The sequence below is a fragment of the Artemia franciscana genome, chromosome 6 (genome assembly GCF_032884065.1).
Source record: "Artemia franciscana chromosome 6, ASM3288406v1, whole genome shotgun sequence".
NCBI lineage: Eukaryota > Metazoa > Arthropoda > Branchiopoda > Anostraca > Artemiidae > Artemia > Artemia franciscana.
The window spans coordinates 18,168,137-18,190,078 of record NC_088868.1 but is presented as its reverse complement, the minus strand read 5'-3'; the positions used below and the strand labels follow the sequence as shown (position 1 = coordinate 18,190,078).

Here is a 21,942-nt window from a genome sequence, read left to right as displayed (position 1 = left end):
ACATCTTACTTGAAAATTGAGCATGTGCTATGGCAGGCTGATTATCATCACAAGATCTTACCCCAAAGATTATCAAAGGGACCCCCCCCCAAAAAAAATATATGTATTTCGACCTAAAACATCCTTCTGTGATTATATTTACTCCATAACCCTTGGTAGGTTTGCGCCCTTCCTCTTTCCCCAAGGATCGAACTTATGACAGGCTAAGTTATATTCTATATCCAAAATTCCTTGTTTAATTAAAATAAAAAAAAACAAGTTTTTTAAATGAAAGTAAGGAGCGACATTAAAACTTAAAACGAACAGAAATTACTCCGTATATGAAAGGGGCTTTTCCTTCTCAACGCCCCGCTCTTTACGCTAAAGTTTGACTCTTTCTCTTAACTCTACATTTTAAAACAGTAAAAAAAAAAAAAAAAAAAAAAAAAAAAAAAAAATGGGTAAACAAACAAGTTTTACTCAAGTTTGACAATGAGGACAGCGTAATACGCTGGTCTTTTTTTTTAAACCATATTGAGACCTGCATAAAATCTTTGCAAGTCTATTTATTGCTTCCAAATACGTTTTAAAGGATCTAAAAATATATGCTGCTTTCCCCTTTATCGTATACAGATAGAAAAAGAACAGATAGAACTGATCAAATGTATAACGCAAACATGAGGATCAATATTTGCAAAACCAATACTACATTAAAGAAGGCCCTAGTCCAACTAAATGACTCTCCTGCCTTAAAAAATATAATTCGTAGGCCAAAAATGGAATGAAGTGACAAAGAAGGCAAATTACTGTTTCTGGTCATGCGATATATTAAACTAATTATCTGGTAAGGAGAATGTTCAGCTTCTTCCTTTTAAATATGCGTAAACGTGCCATGTATCCAAAAAGGAATAGTGGATATAATTAAACTAATCAAGTTTAGTCACTTCCTTCATATTTCGTTTCCTGAAAATATTTAAATTCAAGCTTCAATGGAAAGCTTCAATGGAGAAACTATGAATTGCTGTAGAGAAAGACGAAACTTTGAGCCACGACTGCTCTAACAAGGAAAAAGAGAGCCCTAAAGATGGCAATAACTTACCTCTAAAGGAGTCAATAAAGATAAGGCCACGGAGGTAGAAAAAATATACAAATTTCAAATGTGACTGGTAAAATACCAAACTGGATAAATATTCAAGATGCTCAAGCCAATACTTAAAATCATGATTTCATACTTGGAGCTTAACACTTAGAAACTATTTATTTACTACTAATATAAGTTATTTATCCTTTTGCTTCGGGATCATGATATTATGTTTGTTTTATTGTGTATGAATTATTTAAGTAAGTTTTTTTTTTCGGTACACGAGTTTCACCCTTGTGCTTGTCATAGAATATACTATTTTTTTTTCTTTTTTGTTGGTAGCACACCCTCGCGAGCGAAGCTTTTGGCGTGCTACTGATTGATTTTGTCTCATTTTCTTTTTTGATACTAAATTGTTATTACTACTACTACTGACTTTTCAGCTCTGATACCAAGCACATGTAAGGGCTTTTGCATGAACAGCCGCAAGACAAAATTAATTTCAATTTATATTCTTTTGTCACATGCTTCAAAGATTTCAGACTTGGAGTTTTAACCTCTTATTATAGCCCACGATTAGCTACTAAAACCACAAGTATTAAGCAATGCCTCTCTCACTATTTTTGCCTTATCTAATTTACCAGTTAAAAATATACTTAAAAACGTAAAAACACGCAATAACTGACAAAGAGTTTGACTAAAAGAGGAAGATAAATAAAATAATAAAACTCAAATATTTCTATTCCACATCAGGAGGCCTATATCAGTAGAGAAAGAGTGGGAAAGAGAGGGAAAGAGAGAGAGAGAGAGAGAGAGAGAGAGAGAGAGAGAGAGAGAGAGAGAGAGAAAAGAGAGAGTCGATTCTCCAAACGGAACATACAACTGAATAGAAAGAAAATGACTAGCAATCCACTTTAGCTATTATTCGTTCTGCAAAAAATATTAATGTAAGACTTCATTTAATAGTTTTTTGGTAAAGATGATGATCTTTACAAAAAAAAAGAAATTGATGTAAACACAGAACATATTCCATTTCTTATTATGAATAAATATAAATAGTTTGAAGGTAGTTTGAATAAATGATAAGATATTCATACATTTCCCAGTCTTCCCTAGCATCCATTAAGGACAAATACTAGAGAAACTCATACAGGTCATGCTTTAATTTCATGTATCAGGAGCAGAAATCCATCTATTTTCTTTAGTGGTGCAACAAATTGTAAACTCTATCGGATTTATGCTTCACTTTTGATCCAACCCTTTTTTTGGGAAAAATGTATAATACCTGAACTGACACCCTTCCCCCTCCAGTCCACTAGACCATTATGAAACAGGTAAACACTTTTCATATTTAAAAAAAAATCAATAGAATGTGTTAGGTTACACCTAATTTTGGTTTTAGATCCATTCCTGAGAGTTTCACCCATCCACCATAAAAGGCTCCCGTATTTCTTTTTTTTGTGTTATCCACCAGGTCTTCCTGGAGAGCTATGCATTTTATCAAATGTTTTAGTCATTTTAGTGAAATATACGGACCATAGGACCACCAAGGATAATAGTATTGTTGTCTTAGATTTGGTCTCAAGAGTAATTATAACGAATGAAGATTAAACAAGATCTTGAAAACCGTGCTAAAATCTGTAGAGCCTAGATTAGTGATTTTATGGAAATATGAGCTGTTTGGGAGAAAACTGATTGGGTCTATAAACTATATCTATCTAGAAAAAGAAAATTAATAAACAAGATAAATTGCTGGTTTTGGTTTAACCTGGCTCATCCTCTTCTGTAATAGGTTTTCTCAATTCTTTCCCCTTTTTTTTACTATTCTACGGTCAAAACGTTTTTTGTTGGTTTTTGGTATTAATTCTTACTTTTATAGAATTTGCTTATAAAAAACAAAACCCAAGCCGATCAGGCTTCTGATGGTTGAACATTAAAAAAAGAAAACAATTGCCTTGCTCAATTTGGCATTACGAAATTTCAAATTTAAAAGGTCATAGGTAACACAATGGCGCTGCCTGAGAGAAGAATGAAGAGAGGTCTATACATTATTTGTCTATTTCCCCCCCAGATCACTTTGTATTAAAGGAGCTGTGGCAGAAACTGCGGAGGGCCCCCATTAAATTCAAAATTGCAAGTTTGAGTGCTCCTTTTAAGAGTCAAAAGAGACTGGAGAGCAACCAACCTCTCTCCCACACTACATCTAGCTACCCTCTCCCAAAGACATACCATCAAAATTTTGAGAAACTATACCAACCAGGAGTAGGGTAAACCTGCTAGCTATGCCTTCTAAACACCAAAACATCATTTGCACTTTACTGAAAACCGAATATATTTTAAACGTTCTCTTTTATAATGCTGATAAATCCAGATTGTATAGACTTTCTTCAATAGATTACAATATATATCAAACTGTCTATCTATATCTCATAAGTTCTTTTCAGGAATCTTGGTTACTATGGTGATTTTCCTTTTTTTGTTGCTATGCTATGACTTCAAAACATATAATGTACCATTTATCCCCCATTTCATACTCTTTTCAAATGTAACAGTCACTGCAATTGTAGTCCCTCCCCCCTAAATAGGATCATATGTAGTAAAAGGCTATACACCACAAATTGTTTATTTTGTCGGTTTGTGCTATTTTTTTCAGCTTGTTTCTCATGAATTAAATTATTTCTCTGATTATATATATAACAGACTAGGCAAGTGTAGCATGACCCCTTCTCTGAACTAAACACTGGGCCTATAGCAACCGAGTTTTTGCTTCATTGCATCCAGGAACGTTCCTTTTTTTATGGATTTTTACAGTTGCGTCACAATTTTGATGCTATGACTAATAAAATACACTGCTGGAAATAGAAATCGTTTTCAGTAAAGCAAAAATGACTTTCTTGTCTTTAGAAGGTAAAGGGGGCGTTTACCCTTCTCCAGTTTGTTGTAATTTCTTTGTGTTTTAAGTCTGACTTCATTATTCATTATAATTTCTGTTCAATTTGAATATCGTTTATTATTGATAGCGATTTGTGTTTGTCCTATGCTTGAATTATTTCTGCTTAGTTTGAACTTATTTCTGCTTGTCTTGGACTTAACGTGGCTCTTTATTTTTCTTTAAAAAACCTGTTTTGTGGAAAAGCCATTTTAGTCAATACTAGAAATAAACAATATCTGAACGAAAGACTATCCTTTTTTTGAGAAAAGGATTTGGCTTTAGCTTAGATGTTGCTAGAAAACTTCATAAACAGCGTTTATAGTTTCCAACTGTAAGAAGAGGAATTTTACGGTGCAAGAACATTGTATTTGTTCAAATAAACACATGCAATCTTAGAAAATAAATAAAGAAACAAATATAAACTTTTACCCCTATACACAAGGATTATTTAATAAGTAACGTGATAAATCGCAATAGATCAGAAATTATTTATCTACCTAATTCAAAACTTTGGCTACTTTTCAAAACAATCCCCAGGAACATTTATACACTCATCCTGTCCTCGTTCTACTTGTGTGTACCTCTGGCATAAAATGATTTTTATATATAAGTATCATAATGAGGGCGTTTTAGATTGTTTTACAGGTATATTTTGTGAGAGGTCAGTGTTCACCAACACAATACTTGGATGCAAGGAAATATTGAGGTTCCTAGACTTGGTTCTAGTAGGTCTTCTTTTTATTTTTTTATAGAGCTTCCCAGCTTTGGAACAAACTTAGTAAGGATATTAAGGATAATAATAATTTTAACCAGTTTAAATATGATTTACGTGTGGAGTTGCTCGGTAGGTATGCTTTCGAAACAGATTAACTATATTTTCAGTGGGTTATTTTTCTGTATTTTTCATTGTGTTGTTTTGGGGTTTTATATTGTAGTGTTTTGTTGTTTATTTTTATGTTGGTTTCGGTAAATGGTCTCATGCTCAATATTGGCACATCCTCGCAAGCTCAGCTTTTGTTGTGCTATTATATAAAAATGATTATTTTCAATAAAATTGTTCCACTACAACTACTACTACTAATGCATCTAATTGATTTTAAAGCCATTTTTGTACTTGATTTTGAACTTTAGTTGATCCAAACAAATGAAACTCTGATGGACATAACGGGTCATTCACCACACCAGTCTTTTGAGATGTTTCTTGAATTAGCGGTGCTACATCTGTGCAAGCAATGCCATGTAGAGAAATCCCACCTTAAGTCAAGAACCGACAACACTTGGTCCAAATGGCAGGCCTTATCATGCTGGCAGTTTTTATTGGGATATTACACGAGCCTACCTATTGTGACTATCTTGAAGTTCAGAAGGCCATCAACAGGCATTAATAAAGGGATACCCCCCGCCCCAAAAAAATAAAATAAACCAAGCTCTGCCATTTAAACGAAACGTCGGGAACTCATGACTAAAGATGTGGCTTTCCTTGATGACAATGCATGCAGAAATGTGACGCTACTAAATTGAGAAGAAATTCAACAAGTAGGACATAAGCCCTTCCAAATAAACCCTCCTGCCCTGAGATCACCCAACAGACTTCCATTTGGTTTGGCAGTTTTAAGAGGCTCTACTTAAAAGAACATTTTCGATCATACAAAGAAGTTAAAGAAGTTAAAAGCAGCAGCAATTTGTATTGTTATTTATTGAATTGCCCTTGTAATCGTTGTCTATGCATTTTGGCATCATTACCAAAAGTTCTTTTGCTATAACCACTGCAGTGGCATCACTTCAAGAAAATGTAGGGGAAGAGGGTAAAATTTATTTAAAAGAATCTAGGACGAGGGGAAAGTATGTTGTTTTTTCATTTTTTCAAATGAAAACACCAAAAAAAAAAAAAAGGCATTTTCAATGAAAATATCCGAAAAATGTTATTTTAAAATTTATAGAGAGGGGGGTGGGGTATGTTTACCCCTTTAATTGACCCCACTTGTTAAAAGTAAGAAAAAGTTTATAAGAGAAATACCTGAGGCATGTGAAGAATCAAACGCTACAGAGAAGACATGCTCCATTATTTCTAAGAAATAGGACTGATAGAAAGCCTGTGCAACATCATTTTGACTATTGGCAAAGTTCAACAACATTTGATGCAAAATAGCAAGGCCAGTGTCAGCTACATTCCTCATTGTGTGTTTAAAGGCCCAAACTATACTATCAAGCACTAACTTAAATTGTTGTGGAGTGAGGGCAATCAAAGCACTAAAGCAATATTCGTTGATAGATTGGAGCATCAGATAAAAGTTTGTTCTATGTTCTGGAAATTCTTCAAAATCTTTGTCAATCATATTTAAGGTACACTCAAACACTGCATCAAATATTTTTGGGATAAAAGGTGTGAGATGCTCACTAAGAGCCTTTACAATTGTGGCCATTGTGCTGAGGACACCTGGTTCTCGGGCTGCTGCAACAGGACACCGGCTGTAATCTCCAAGGACCGCTTCCAAAAGTGGGGGAATGAAATTCTCAAGTACAAGATTTGAATCCTGAGACTTAGATACCCAATCAGAAATTAGCTTTAATACTTCTTTTTTAACCAACCTCATGCTTTTGATAATTGGTTGCCTAGTAACTATTTCACTGCGCATGGCAATAGCTTGACTTATATTTTCAGACATGACACGGTAGACATTCAACATGTCGAGATAGATTCTACCTAGCTGAGTGACAAATGGATGACCAATTGCCTTGCAAGCTCTAACATTGGTTTTTAGAATATTTGCGATCTGTTTTACAGCTTCAGGGTCTTTAAGGACATCAACATTTCGGGATGCCTGTTGTATAATGTCATCCCATACTTGATTCGGAAGAAGCATATATCTTTCAATCAACTGATCCTGAATGTCTTGATCAGTCTGAGCAGCAATCATATACCCAACTGCTTCATAAAATGTATGGACTTGCTGTGGCTGTAGATCACATATCACAGTACTTATTGAAGCTAGAATTTCTTCAATAAAAGGTACCACTTCTCCAACTTGAACATTTACGAAATGTTTCCGACATTTTTGAGCAATCTTTATGAATGTGTCACATGCCATATCTTGAACACCATCATGTGTCTCATGCATAAACTCAAACAGTTTATTCACAACAGTTTTTAAAAACTTCCAATGTGCTCTTAGGAAGCGAGGGTACTGTCCTACAACATACATAATATTTGAAGCAATAATAGCCTTATTATCTTTTCCTTTCTTTTGCTCGCAAAGTCCAAGAAGCTCTTTTATAACTGTGACTAAAAATCGTTTTTCATCTTCTTCATGCATAGCCCCAGAAATACTACCAATAGCCCAACAAAGTGTATTCAAATTCTTCCATGACCATTCTGAGCCATTAACCTGATTTTGGAGCTTCTCAGACATAATTCTTTCTGTGTCAACATAATCCAAATGTGTTAGATACACTAGGGTTTCTCTCATATTCTTATACAAATTTATTGAATCAGTATCTTTCATAAATTCACGGACAACTTCTCCGTGTTCATTTTCTACCACCAAAACTTCTTCTGGTCGAGCCATTCTACTAATCATGATAAAACGCACTCGGCTCAATATAGGACTATAAAATAACCTTCTTCCTGATGGTTCTATGTTCCGAGATGTAAAAATGACTTGATTTGGCACAGAGTATGGATTTTCCCTATAAAGTTCAGCTGCTAAGGAATTCCAATACTCCAGACATATCTTAAAGATCTCAATATCTTCAACTTCTGAGATAATTGTGAGGTAGCCTAAAGCATTAGTTAGAGGGCCATTTAACATCCTTTCTTCCAAAAGTTTCCCATTATTTTTTAAAAATGTACAGAGAAATAGTGCAAGATTCTGAATAAAATTCTGTTCCGCATCTTGGCCAGCAGCATAAGCTTCTTTAACATTTGTATCAGGTGGTAAAATTGCTTCGAGCATAGTCATTGTTTCTACAAACATATTAATAATGGTTTCAACATAAGGTACCCTTGTTGTATCAAAAGAAACACCACCAATTTCTGTTAAACATTTAAGAGTAACATTTCGAAACAATGGGACACTAAAAAATTTGCCAACAAGAGTCTGAATCAGTGTAGTTTCAAAGATATAGCCCAATGGAATCCAGTTTAAAAATCGAAGGAGTGTTTCGAGGGTGGCAGCAACAAGGGGTGCATTTTGTGATTCTTCTAATACTTGTGCACATAGATGGAAAATCTGAGAAAATTCCGAACACATGGTGTCTTTTAAATGTTTTGCTTTGGTTTGAGTCATTTGCCCAGATGAAAAATCAAACACTTCTTCACTTAAAAGCTTTAAAATGGTCATGTTGTTTTGACAAAGACTCTCATTGGTTTTAGATGCACCAACAATATCAGGAATAAAAGATTCCCAATGTTTTGGCCATTCTCTCTTTAATATTTGGACAAGTATCATGTTCAATTTGCTAAGATACACTCTCTCTCTTTCCAGAGTTTCAGGATCAGAAGATGTCTTGATAATAAGGCTGACGATAAATTTCTTTATTCCTTCACACTGGTTTCGAGGCAAGATCTTCCAACGAATTTTAATAGTTTGTTCTAAAATTTGCAAAGCATAATACTTTGTTTGCTGATTGCTGGAATACTGAAGAATAGTGTCTACTCGTGTCCAGGCTTCGGTATGCTCTCGCAGTGTTGTCAAAAGCTCCGATGCCAGCTTTTGGGGTTCGCCAGTTGAGGTGTACATGACATTGATGACATTGTCAAGAAGACTAATATCAAGCGGTTGGGAGAAGTCAAGCAGCCTTGCCGCCTCAGCTGCATTAAAAACTGCCATCAAAATGGGCTAAAAAAAAAAAAAAAAAATCACCATATTAGAACCATGACAAATCAACAAGACACAAAAACTTCTTTATTAGTTTTGTAGAGAGAAGAGATGGTATGAAATAGTTAATGATACTTTAACATCCAGTCTTTTAGTATGCCTAACAATAAAAATCGATGAATCCCAAATAATCTGTAGTTTTTTCGTTTTAATGCAAATTAGAACACTATGTGATGGTTCTAACAGTGGATGCATCCGCGCCATCTATTTCAAAACAAAGGTAACTTCAAGGTTTGAAGAATCGAAACACAATATGGTGTCTTTCTTGACATTGATAGCATTGTGTCCAGTGTTTCCATTCTAGGGATTTCCCCCCTATAATAGGGATTTTTGAGGTCTGTTAGGGGAAGGCTTTCTCATTTAGGGATTTTAGGATTTTAAAAGTCTCCTGGATTTTTAAGGAATTTCTAGGTTTTTGTCTAAATCTAGAGATTTATCACGTTATTGCCCATAGATTCATTATTCGATCAAACAAATCATACAAGAAGCAAACTAATAGGAAAAAATAACATCCACTCTTTTAGTATGCTTAACAATAAAAATCGATGAATCCCAAATATTCTGTAGTTGAATTATTTTACTCCTACAGAGTAAGAAGCTCAAAATACATTTTGAGCAATTTAAACAATTTTTTTAAACGTTGTTCTAACTATTGTTTTCTAAAATATAAAGGCTTTAAAATAAGGAAAATGCGTTTTTAGGCTTCTATTTTCATTTGTTTTTACAAGGGGATCCTTCTCACTAATCTTCAGTTTATTTTTTAGATGGCTGAAGCAATCATTGAATGCTTTAGTACTTTATAAAGTCAAAGGAACAAATTGAAGGCTTTGTGCAAAAAAGCACCAAGTATTTCTGAGCTAATGAGAAAAAAAGAAGAAGAAGTGACAAAGAAGAGAGAAAGATAATAGGTATTTAAAATCATTACAGTCATGTAAAGTCAAAATAAGCGTTAATTTTGCGATTTAAAGCTCTGTACCTACACAAATAAAATACAACTTTTAACTAGAAATTTGTGCTCCAAAAATATTTTGATATCTAATCTAATATTTCTAAAAACCCGTATATTTTTCTTTTAACATCTAGTTTCCATTAAACCACAAACGAAACTGATATCTTAAGCGAGGTGACCAGTTACATTTGTGGTAACTTCTGATTATTTTTAGTTTGATTTCATTATCAAACAGAACACTATCAAACATAATTGCCATTATCATGGCAAAACTCTACAAGCAAAGAGGAACCCATAACAAAAGCAAACCAAACATAAGAGATGGAGAATACAATCATAATTACCCAATGAGGGATTGCTGGGTATTGATCATCACTACCACAAAAGACGATTTCGTATATCTAGCTCTAAGGCTAAAAAAAAAAACAATTTTATCAAACATCCTACAAATTGTTTACCTACAATTGTTACAATTGTTTAGAGGAAGTTGCCCTTTCCCCTCTAGTATTTTAACTTTTTCTTTGAAAACTTTAACTTTTATGCTTCAGATCCATTTAAGTTATTGAATCCAAGTAAACATATGGTGCTAAAAACCAAAAATTGCTCACCAACTATCGTATTTTGCTTAATCAAAGTGTTAGGATGTTATGCTTCACCACGAAACAGAATATTCAAGACAACTTTGACGTTTTTAGACCACTGACCAGAGCAGAATGAAGGAACTTCAGATCTTATTATATTATCAGATCTATTTAAGTTATTGAATCCAAATAAACATACGGTGTTAAAAACCAAAAATTGGGCTAAGAATAGTATTTTTAGGGGAATAGGGGGATGTGGGGTGTGGAGTTGTGTTGTCACTGTGTTTTGGTGCCCAAAATCATACAATGGTTTTATTAGTATGTTCCTTTACTTGACTCTAAAACAATGATAAAATTCGTTAGATTGTTTTTGCATTTTCGCTTTGCTCCCAAAATTACTTTCCAGAAAAAGAAGTCCTTACTAAATCCACTACCTCTTTGGCAACACTTTTTCAACGAACGTGTGTCAATACTAATGATGTGCAATGATTTGTCTTGAGTTTAAGAAAGATAGCATTAGATTTTTTTTCTTGATGTATTCATTACAATTTCTGTTCGCTTAAGATTCATCTGTACCAGTATCTGTTATACTATTAAGGACAAAAAACAAAGAGACATATAGTTTCTTCAGAGAGAAAATCTTTGGAAACTTTTTTGCTGGAAAACCTGTCAACTGTTGATTTTTCTCAAGTTGTTAGATTAGAAAGGAATTTGATTAGCCATGATTTTTGCTTGTCAAAGGAGCAACTCTATAAAAAACTGGAAAGCTCGAGAAATGGATCTTCGATAGGAAACCGTATTTATTATCCAAGATTTACTCCTGGACCTACTATGTTAACCTCTCTTCAAAGACGTCGGAACCCAAGGAAATCGAAACACTGGAAAAAGGTCCAAAATTCTCTTTTCTACTGAAACAAGTTACTGTGGCAGAAATAATTTCCTCTCTAGAGTCCGATTTGCATAAACACTATCCTTCTGTTTCTAACCCTGATGAAGTTAGGTCTTGTCTCATAAATACCCTTTATAACAGCCAAAAAAAGGTTAAGCCTCCTACCACTTTCACACCGAAAATTTGCACAACATAAAAATACTATCTAATCTCTGCAAAGACCCTTCTATTATAATAACTAAAGCAGACAAAAGCAATTCACTTGTATTCAAGGATACGACAGACTATGACAACAAACTTCTTTCACATTCAAATGACACAACTACATATAAAACAATAACTCTATAATATTAAAACAGTATAAATGAATTGAAGCAGCTAAAACAGAATGGTAAAATTACCCCACAATTATACAATAAATTTTTCCCCATGGTAGTTTCTGTCCCAAACTCTACGGTTTACCAAAAATACATTAAACAAGGTATTCCCTTAAGACTTAGCGTACCATGTACTAAAGCCCCTGCTTCCAACATCGGAAAATGGCTTTGCACAGCTTTCAGACCTTTATTGTATTCCCAAAATTCTATATTCGTAACTCGGCAAATTTAGCTAAACACTTAGTAACACAAGCATCGAACAGTTCGTGGTAACGAACTGTAGTAAGGAATGACCCGGCTCAATAGTAACCGAAATTCTAAAAAACGTATTTTTGATACCAATAGTTACATCAAAACGATTGCATTTTAATGTTGATTTTAAATATATAACTTTAATCAAGTTTAGTCTTACCCATCAAAAGTTACGAGCCTGAGGAAATTTGCCTTATTTTAGAAAATAGGGGGAAACACCCTCTAAAAGTCATAGAATCTTAACGAAAATCCCACCATGGGATTCAGCGTATCAGAGAACCCTCCTGCAGAAGTTTCAAGCTCCTAACTACAAAAATGTGGAATTTTGTATTTTTTTTGCCAGAAGACCGACCATGGATGAGAGTTTATTTTTGTTTTTTTTTTTTTGTGGTTGTTTTTTTCCCAGGGGTGATCGTATCGACCCAGTGGTCATAGAATGTCGCGAGAGGACCTATTCTCGCGGAAATTAAAAGTACTAGTGCCCTTTTTAAGTGACCAAAAATTAGAGGGCACCTAGGCCACTTCCCACGCCCATTTTTTCTCCAAAGTCACCCCACCAGATCAAAATTGAGGGAGCCGTTTTTATTTGTTTTAAAAAGTAGAGTTTTGACAGAGAGTCAAACTTTAGCGTAAAGAGCGAGGCGTTGAGTAGGGACAACTCCTTTCATATACGGAATAATTTCTTTTCGTTTTAATGTCGCTCCTCACTTGCAGTTTAAAAAAAACTGTTTTTTTTTATTTAATTTCAGAAACCGAAATAGTTTATAGTTTTGACTTGTTTCCATGTATACGATTATAGATATAGCTATTTCTGAGCAATTATTAAAAAAAAAAAAATAGAAGAAAACTATCACTTAATCGGGGTTTTGGCGACAGGACTTGAATGTGAGGTTTTAATGACTCTAGTTAGAATTTGTAATAGGTTTTATATGTATTTTCATTTCCGTGATTCTTTTTATCAGCACAAAAATAGGTTACCAATGGGGGTACCTTTATCCGGGTTACTGGAAAATATTTATGTCGAGAACCTTGAAAATTGGGCAGATCATCTTAACTCTTATGACCGGAATTGGCAGTTTATCCTAGAAGTTCAAATTGAAAATAAACTACCGTTTTTAGATGGTTTATTATTCGTAATACTGATAAAACTGGATTTTACTATCTATTGAAAGCCAATGCAAAACGATAGATATCTTCATTTTAATTCAAGTCACCCCCACAAGTTAAAAGAGCAGTTCTAACTTCTCTCATTGATCGTGCCCGGAACATTTGCTCCGATTCGTATATAAATGCAGAAATAAATTTTATCCGAGACATGCTTTTTGGTAATGGATACCCCAGTCCTTTTGTCAATAAGATAATTAACCGTAGAGGGTCATTCCATGTCAAATCACCCAGTAAATAATTAATTTGACACCCACCTCTTTAGATTTTGATGAAATTTGGCACAATTATTGCATTTGCTATCCCGTTGATAAATACCAAATTTTATTTATCTATCTTTTATAGTTTTTTTCTACAATTTTTTTAATTTTCTTAATTTAACGCGATTTTAGGCCTCGGATTTCACGTCTTGCAATGTAACTTGTAGCTTAAAAAATTAATATCTTGAAAACTATTTGAGATATCACCATGAAACTTTTCATAATATTTAATTAATATATTTAAAGTAAAGAAAAAATACATTCACTAACCTATCTCAACTTCAAAAAATAATAAAAATATTATAATCAGAATTTTTTTTATTTGTAAACTGTTGTCAGGATTTACTAAAATAGCAATATTTCAGGTCTCAGACCTGGTAGAGTGTTCATATTTTTTTTACACACTCCTAGATACATAGGCTAACAGATAAACAAAAAAGATGTAAGGCTTTTTCACATATTTGACTGATATTCAACATTATTTGTGAGTAACAAAATTACAGACCAACTAAAAGAATATGCACTTTGAAACATTTGGTTTGAAAGTAAATTAAAATTTAATTTTAACTTTTCCTGTATTAAGTTGCTATCAGAATAAAAATACTCAATTAAACAAGGTACTCAAGTAACTTTCAATTTAGAAGTATTTACAAAACCTTTATGAAGATAAATTGTAAACTATTTACTACTGATCATGTTTGTATCAACTATGAAGTGTTTAAAATTTTATATATCCACTTATTTTTTACAATTATTTCTAAAATCAATTAATTAATGATAGAGCAAGGGGTGATTGTGTAGATAGAACAGGGGTGAAGGACTCAGTGTTTGTGTAAAACTAAGTGAATAGGCTAGTTACAGGTTGTACATATTTTTCTTCTTGGACTTTAAAATGGGGTAAGCGGAAATCAAAATGACAAATCCTCAAGCTTGTAGCACTGGACTATTTGAACAATCAGACTGTTTTCAGACCAACTTGTACACCTTCCAAAAAATTACAATCTGTATCAGAATTAACCGAGGAAGAAAAAGAATTGATTCAACTTAGATCTGGAATCAATTTAATTGAATTCAAAAATGTTTGTTCCCATCACAGCTACTACTTTCTCAATGTGTTTGAAAAATATCAAACAGTATGCATAGATCCATTAAAAAAAACACAAAAAGCCAATAAAAAAGTCACTAAGAAGTTTTTCAGAACAATTGTGTAAAAAAATATTCTTATTAAACATGGACAAAAGATATGCCCTTCATGTCGAAACTTCTGTGAATAAAAAACTAAAATCACTGAAAATGAATCTGATGACGAACTAATGATTGAATTGGATTCATTTGAATCTAGAAATGTCTCCCTTTCACAAACAAATGCAGCCTTAGATGATTTGGGTTTAAGTCCAATTAAACTTCATAATGTGTCATCACATAATAAGGGATCATATTACAAAAGAAAAGTTGAAAAAGTAACAAAAGAAGTAAAGAAAAAAATCACTCAAGCTCTAGATTATGACATTGAAGTGTCAGAAGACGAAAAAGAAGACGAAAGAAATTTTGTCAAAAAAGCAGAAGATTTTGATAAGCTCGTGGGCCTTTTAAAAGAAAAACTTGTCTGTTGGGAGATCCCAAAAAGTCCAGATTCTGACTTTGGTGCCAGAATCTTGGAGCCAGAAAAAAGTTGCTACAGAATTTCAGGTGACCGAATATATGGTAAAACAAGCAAGAAAACTTAAACGAGAGAAAGGTATCCTAGCTATCCCTGACCCTAAAAAAGGTAACACACTCTCCAAAAACACAGTTAAACTTGTGACAGACTTTTAACAAAGTGATGAGAATTCAAAAGTTTTACCCAGAGCAAAAGATAAAGTGAGCATTAAAAAAAAATTATATGCAAAAAAAGCTTATTCTCAGTAATTTGAGAGAGCATTACTCTTGTTTTAAATGGGAATGCCCCGACTTGAAAATAGGATTCTCGAAATTTTGCAGTAGACCAAAGTGATGTGTCTTGCTGCGTCAGCAGGTACCCATACAGTATGTGTATGCAGCATACACCAGAATTTGAAATTGCTACTAGAAACTGTAAGAATTGAAGAAAGTTACAAAAATTTGATCAAGATGTTGGTTTGTAATGTTTAAAATAGTAAGCGTATGCTACGCCATTGTGACGACTGTCCTTCTGATGATGCCCTGATTGAATACTTAACTGCAAAATTGAGCGAAGATTGTGATTTAGAAGAAATAATTATAAGCCAATGGGTTAATACTGACAGGAAAGAAATAGTTAAGCAATCAATCAGTGTTGAAGGCTTTATTTCTTTACTGAGCAAATCTGTAGAAAACCTAATCCCACATTCATATATTACAAAATCACAGTCTAAAACTTTGAAAAAAACTGAAAGAAGATCCGCCTTTGAATAAAGCAATTGTAGTAATGGATTTCAGTGAAAATTATTCTTACAACATTCAAAATGAAATCCAAAGTTATTACTGGAACAGAGGTGGATGCACAATTCATCCAGATGGACTCTACTTGAAAAAGGATGATAAAGTTTTAATTTCCAACCATTGTTTCATAAATGATGATTTACAAAATGAAACTTGTTATGTGAATTACATACAAAAAGAAATTTCGCAATGGCTGAAAGAAAATCATCCCGAAATAAACCAAGTTCATTATTTCACTGACAGCTGTGCTGGTCAATACAAAAATAGAAATAGTTTCAAAAACCTAACAAACCATCATGAAGACTTTGGAATGAAAGCCGAACATTCATTCTTTGCAACAAGCCAAGGGAAATCAACATGTGATGGCTTGGGAGGAACTGTTAAGAGAATTTTGAGAAAAGCCAGCCATCAACTTTCAGATGAAAATCAAATCATGACAGCAACTGCAGTTTATGACTTCTGCAAAGTCAACATTGAAAAAATAAACTTTCACTTTATTTACACAAAAAAAAATGCTGAAGCTTTCAGATTGGAGTTAGCGTCACGATTTTTAACCACCAAGACTATTCCCAGTACTAGAAGTTTCCATTATTTCAAACCATTAAATACAAATGAAACTGAAGTAAGTAGGACTACTGATAGTCCTAATCCTACTCTAATGTTTTCTTTTGATTCTGCTACGGATTGGGTCTGCATTCAACTATCTTTAAACGATTATGTGGCTGCAAACTATGATGGAAAGTGATACTTTGGACTCGTTAAAACTGTGTTTCATGAAGAAGAAGATGCTGAAACTCTTTTTCTTCACCCTTCAGGACCTGCTGCCAGCGTTTACTGGCCTCAAAGAGAAGACTTGTGCATAATACCTTTGGAGCACATTATCAGTACAGTTGATGCACTGCAATCAAGTAGCACTGGCAGAATGGACTACTTCAAAAAAGAGTGTATCAGAAAAACAGAAGAGTGTAGGATGAAGAGGAAAAAATATAACAAGCAGAACTAATAATTGCTGTAAAAGATGTTGATTCTTAGACTTCAGTTTTTATTTTATTTCACATTTATTAAATGTAAGTAAACCGCAAATTTATAATTTCTTAATAATATTCTACTTTTTGGAATGTTAACTAAACATGTGAAAAAGCCATACATCTTTTTTGTTTATCTGTTAATCTATGCATCTAGGAGTATGTAAAAAAATATGAACCCTTTACCAGGTCTGAGACCTGAGATATTGCAATTTTAGTAAATCCCAACAACAGTTCACAAATAAAAAAAAATTCTGATTATAATATTTTTATTAATTTTTGGAGTTGAGATAGGTTAGTGAATGTATTTTTTCTTTATCTTAAATATATTAATTAAATATTATGCAAAGTTTCATGATGATATCTCAAATAGTTCTCAAGATATTAATTTTTTAAGCTAAAGTTACATTGCAAGACGCGAAATCCGAGGCCTAAAATTGCGTTAAATTAAGAAAATTAAAAAATTTATAGAAAAATAACTATAAGAGATAGAGAAATAAAATTTGGTTTTGATCAGTTGGATAGCAAATGCAACAATTGTGCCAAGTTTCATCAAAATCTAAAGAGGTGGGTGTCCTGGTTGATTTGACATAGAATGACCCTAGACTAAAAAGACATTCCCATAAAATTGAAGTTATGTCACAATGTGAAGCTACTTATAAGCCCTCAAATATTGTCTATCTTCCGTATATCCCAAAAATCACAACAATGTAGTTTTCACTAATAAATTTTAAATCATTAATTTATTAACCTCAAGTAAAGATAAAACCCCAGTTACTCGCCAAAGAGGGGTCTATCAAATACCTTACGACTGTGAAAATTACAATGTTGGCAGGACCCACCAGAATCTAGAAAAACAGCTACACCAGCATAAAGAAGACATAACTACTACTACTACTAATAATAATAATAACTCACTGCATCACCAAGCCACCTGAGGCCAACACAAATACGCACACTCCTCCAATCTAATCTACTCAAGACCTCCCTCTTTACACCCTCCCAGGAAGATCCCATTTCCTTTAAATCTTTATTTATGACATCCTCCCATCCCAGGTGAGGACGAACTGCTTTACGTGTAGCCCTAGACGATTCGCCAAATAGGACAATCTTTGGCAATCTGTCATCCTTCATCTGCAGAACATGGCCTGGCCGTCTCAACCTTTCTTTCATTACAGCCCTAGAAAGTGGGATTGAACCAGATTTTTTGTACAATCTACTGTTTGAAATATCGTCAGGCAGTTGGGTACCCAGAACAATCCGTAGACAATTTCTCTGGAAAACATATAGTAAATTTTTATCCACTTTTTGGAGCATCCATGCTTCAGAGCCATATTTGACCACTGTCATCACTGTTGCTTCCAATACTCTAATCTCGGTTTGCAGACTTATCTTCTTATTCTTCCAAACCTTTTTTAATTGTGAAAAAACACCCTGAGCCTTAGCTATTCTACTTTCACATCTTATTATTATTAGTCTTTACTAATAATATTACCAAGGTAAGTGAAAAGCTGCCCACCTGATCAATCTTTTCGTTACCTAACGTTACTATTTCAATGTCACTTATTCCTAGCCTTAGCGACTTAGTCTTCTTAACATTAATTTTCAAACCTATTCTAGCACCCTGGACTTGCAAAACGTCTAAAAATTCATTTATTTTGATCACACATTCATCTAATATGCTTAAATCCTCAGAATAATCCAAGTCCAGAAGAGTTTTTCCTCCCCATTTGATTCTGTGGTTTCCATGGAATGGCCTTTCCTGTGCTCCTTAAGACAAAGTCCATTAAAACGATCCATATAAAGGGGAATAGTACACAGCCCTGCTTAATTCCTGATTTAATACAAAACCAGTTACTAACCTCGTTTTATACCTTAACCGCAGCAGTATTATTCTCGTTACAAAGCACAAATCAGTTTAATGTATTTGTCTGGTATACCATATAAGAATAGGACCTTTGCTAAAGCTCTTCTATCTACAGAATCAAACCCTTGCTTATAATCGATAAAACTGAGGACCAAAGGTGTTTGACAACAAAGGGACTTCTCAATTATTAACCTAGGAGTGAAAACTTGGTCAACAAATCCTCTTCCTTTTCTAAAACCACACTGTTCTTCTCTTAAAACTTTGTCTACAGCATCTTTCCGTCTAAAAAGTATCATATTACTAAGTAATTAGCAACCTACAGAGACCAGACTATATGCCTCAATAATTACGACACTCACTCTTGTCACCTTTCGTATACAGTGGTTTAATTAAGGTTTTCCTAAAACCATTAGGTACTTCCCCTTTTTCAAAAATCATATTCATAATCTTCAGTAGCTTATTTCTAACCTCAGAGCCACCATATTTAAGAAAATCATTTATCACACTATCAGCACCTGGGGCCTTGTTATTGTTTTATTCCTTTTAGTACTGTCGCTAGTTCTTCCTCACAAAACAAATCTTCCTTCTCATCCAAGGTATTACAAACTTTTTCATTTTTATTTTTATCTTTTCCAGCAACTTTATCTTGGTTTAGCACATTCTCTAAATATTCCACCTATCTCTCTTTAACTCTCTCCTTATCACTAATTGTGGCCCCATCCCTATCTTTAACTAGGACTAGTCCAATTGACTACTCCCTCTCAATTTATCAACATGCCAGTATAATATTTTACTATTATGCCGTCTAGCTGCATCTTCCAGATCCTCAACAATTTTATCCATGGCCTCCCCTTCACATCTACTTAGTTCATATTTTAATTCTTTCTCCCCTTTCTTTACATTCCTTTTGTTTTCACATGATCTATCACTCAGATAATTCTTGTACAAACCCCTTCTACTCTCTATTAAACATAAGGCTTTTTCTTTAATATTCCTAGCTGTAATCTTAGCAGTCTTCCCTAAGACACCATCAGCAACTTCACAAACTGTTTTTCTAAAATCATTCCATCCATCTTCCATATTGTCCAACTTTAAACTCTCAAGTTTAGTATTCAACTGTTCCTGGAAGGTTTCTCTCAAATTTTCATCCTGGAGTCTACCAACATCATAACTTTCCAGGAGGTACCTACCCTTCCGAAATTTCAGCTTTAAATTAACCTTAGATACCAATAGATGGTGATCATACTTTTAACATCAATAACAGCACTCCTATATACCCTAGTATCTTGTATTGATCCTGCTAGTCTTATTTACAATAACATAATCAATAAGGTTTGCTGTATTATCATCACGTGAATACCATGTCAAGTTCTGGGCCATTTTACAACCAAATACCATATTGGTTATAACTAGGTTGTTATATCTACAAAATTGTAGAAGTCTGTAGCCATTACTGTTTTCTTTTCCTACACCAAATTTACCTAGACTAGAATATCCCTATTTCTACCACCCTGGGCGTTAAAATCTCCTAGTAAAAACACCATATTTCTACCTGGTACCCTGTCTATTTGCTCCTGTAACAGTAAGTAAAATTCATCCAAGTCACTAGTATCTCCGTCACTTGGTTCAACAGGGGCATATACTACTATAACTGATACCCTTAACTTTTTAGTCATAAAATGAGCCATTAGTATTCTATTATTTATACCTTCCCAGTCTAAACAAGACTTAGCAGCTTCCTTATTCATCATGAGCCCTAATCCCTGCCTATGTATCCCATCCTTCCTTCCTGAGTAAACAAATTCTATGTCACCTAATTTCATGCTTCCTACCCCTGGGATATGAGCTTCCGAAACTCCTAATAAATCCAGTTCAAACCGTCTGAATTCGTCAGTCAAAATATTGATACGATAGTCATTTTTTAATGAAGACATAAACATGGCATTAATTTCAGATAGTTCTAATAACTCCTTTGATTCTCATTTAAGTTGGCATACATTTAATAATCCCTCCCACATGATACTTTTTGAAATATCTTCACTCATTATCAATGATTTGGGGATAAAACAAGTGGTTTGGGAATCAATTGAAATTAGTCTAAAAAATAAATAACAATATTTCTTTGAATAGGGACTTGGGGGAGTACTCACTAAATTCTTTATACTCAAGCTTAATTAAAAATGATCTAACAAAATATTCTACTAAACCAATTTATAATATATATATATAATAGTGAGGCAAGCTGCTAAAAACGCAAGATTAGCATTGAAAACTTGCATTTAATCATTTGGTCTGTTTTGTTTGAATGAATTTATCATCTCACTTCATTCTATTTATCAGTCCTGGTTGACCTTTGTTGAAGTAAGGATGCTTGGGCTGTTTTTAAAAAGTTTCTAAAAAACATTATTAGTTTTAACACTCGCACTTTAATGTAAGTTTATATAATTATATTATTTGCTTTCTCGTGATGTGCTGAAGACAACCCTTGGACTAGGGCTGGAATATCCACTGAACTGAATTTCACTGTCTTGAAAAAAAAACCCTATTGTTTCTAGCCTGTGTTTGTTTGATATTCAACAAGATCACTTTCAGAAACTGGACTAAGGCCATCCCATAAATCCTAAAGTTTCTTTATTCCAGTTGAGGTGACTGTCATTTTAAGTGCAGTCATGTCTGACAAAGATGTTTAATTGGTGGTAGATGTTTTCAAAGACTGTTAGCTGCTGTGAATGGAATTATAACAAAAGAAAAAATTAAATTGTGACAAAAAAAGACCAAGAAGGATCTAAAGGCTACAATTAAAGAGGTCAGCAGAGACTTAACAATTTATGATGGTGCTGAAAGTATAATCTACTAAAGAGCACAATTTGTGATTATAAGCAAAATAAAGAGTGTAACAGAGGCCCTAAAAATTGCCCTGAACGATAATATTTAGTCCAGCCAGGTTGATTGAATAATGCAGGAATGGCTAGGTTTCTTGTTTCACTACTTAGTGCCTAAAAAATTGCAGAGGCTCACTCAAAGTTTGCTAATGTCAATCTATCTGAAAAATTTAGCAGCTCTGAAATATGGTGAAAAGTGGAAAATAAGGTGTCATAGGCAATGCAATAGCACATCCTAAGTAAAGAGCCGTCCTGGCCAAGTGGGTTGGTGTGCTGGATTTGGGATCCCTTGTCTGAAAGGATGCGGGTTCGAATCCCAGTGTACCCAATTCTGCAGTTTGGGATGGGGGTCAGTGGCGTGACTCTGTAAGCTTAGCCAGAGTCGACC

The 21,942-nt window shown here is 33.9% G+C and overlaps 1 protein-coding gene across 1 annotated transcript in view; it reads right to left on the bottom strand.

The window, feature by feature from the left end:
* The window catches only part of LOC136028133 (exportin-1-like), a 43,771-nt gene that overhangs the window by 16,476 nt on the left and 5,353 nt on the right, over positions 1–21,942 (bottom strand). Inside the window, exon 2 of the mRNA XM_065705785.1 lies at positions 6,010–8,830. Within this exon, the coding sequence (XP_065561857.1) occupies positions 6,010–8,821 (2,812 nt within the window). The 5' untranslated portion in view covers positions 8,822–8,830. The remainder of the gene's footprint in view (positions 1–6,009; positions 8,831–21,942) is intronic.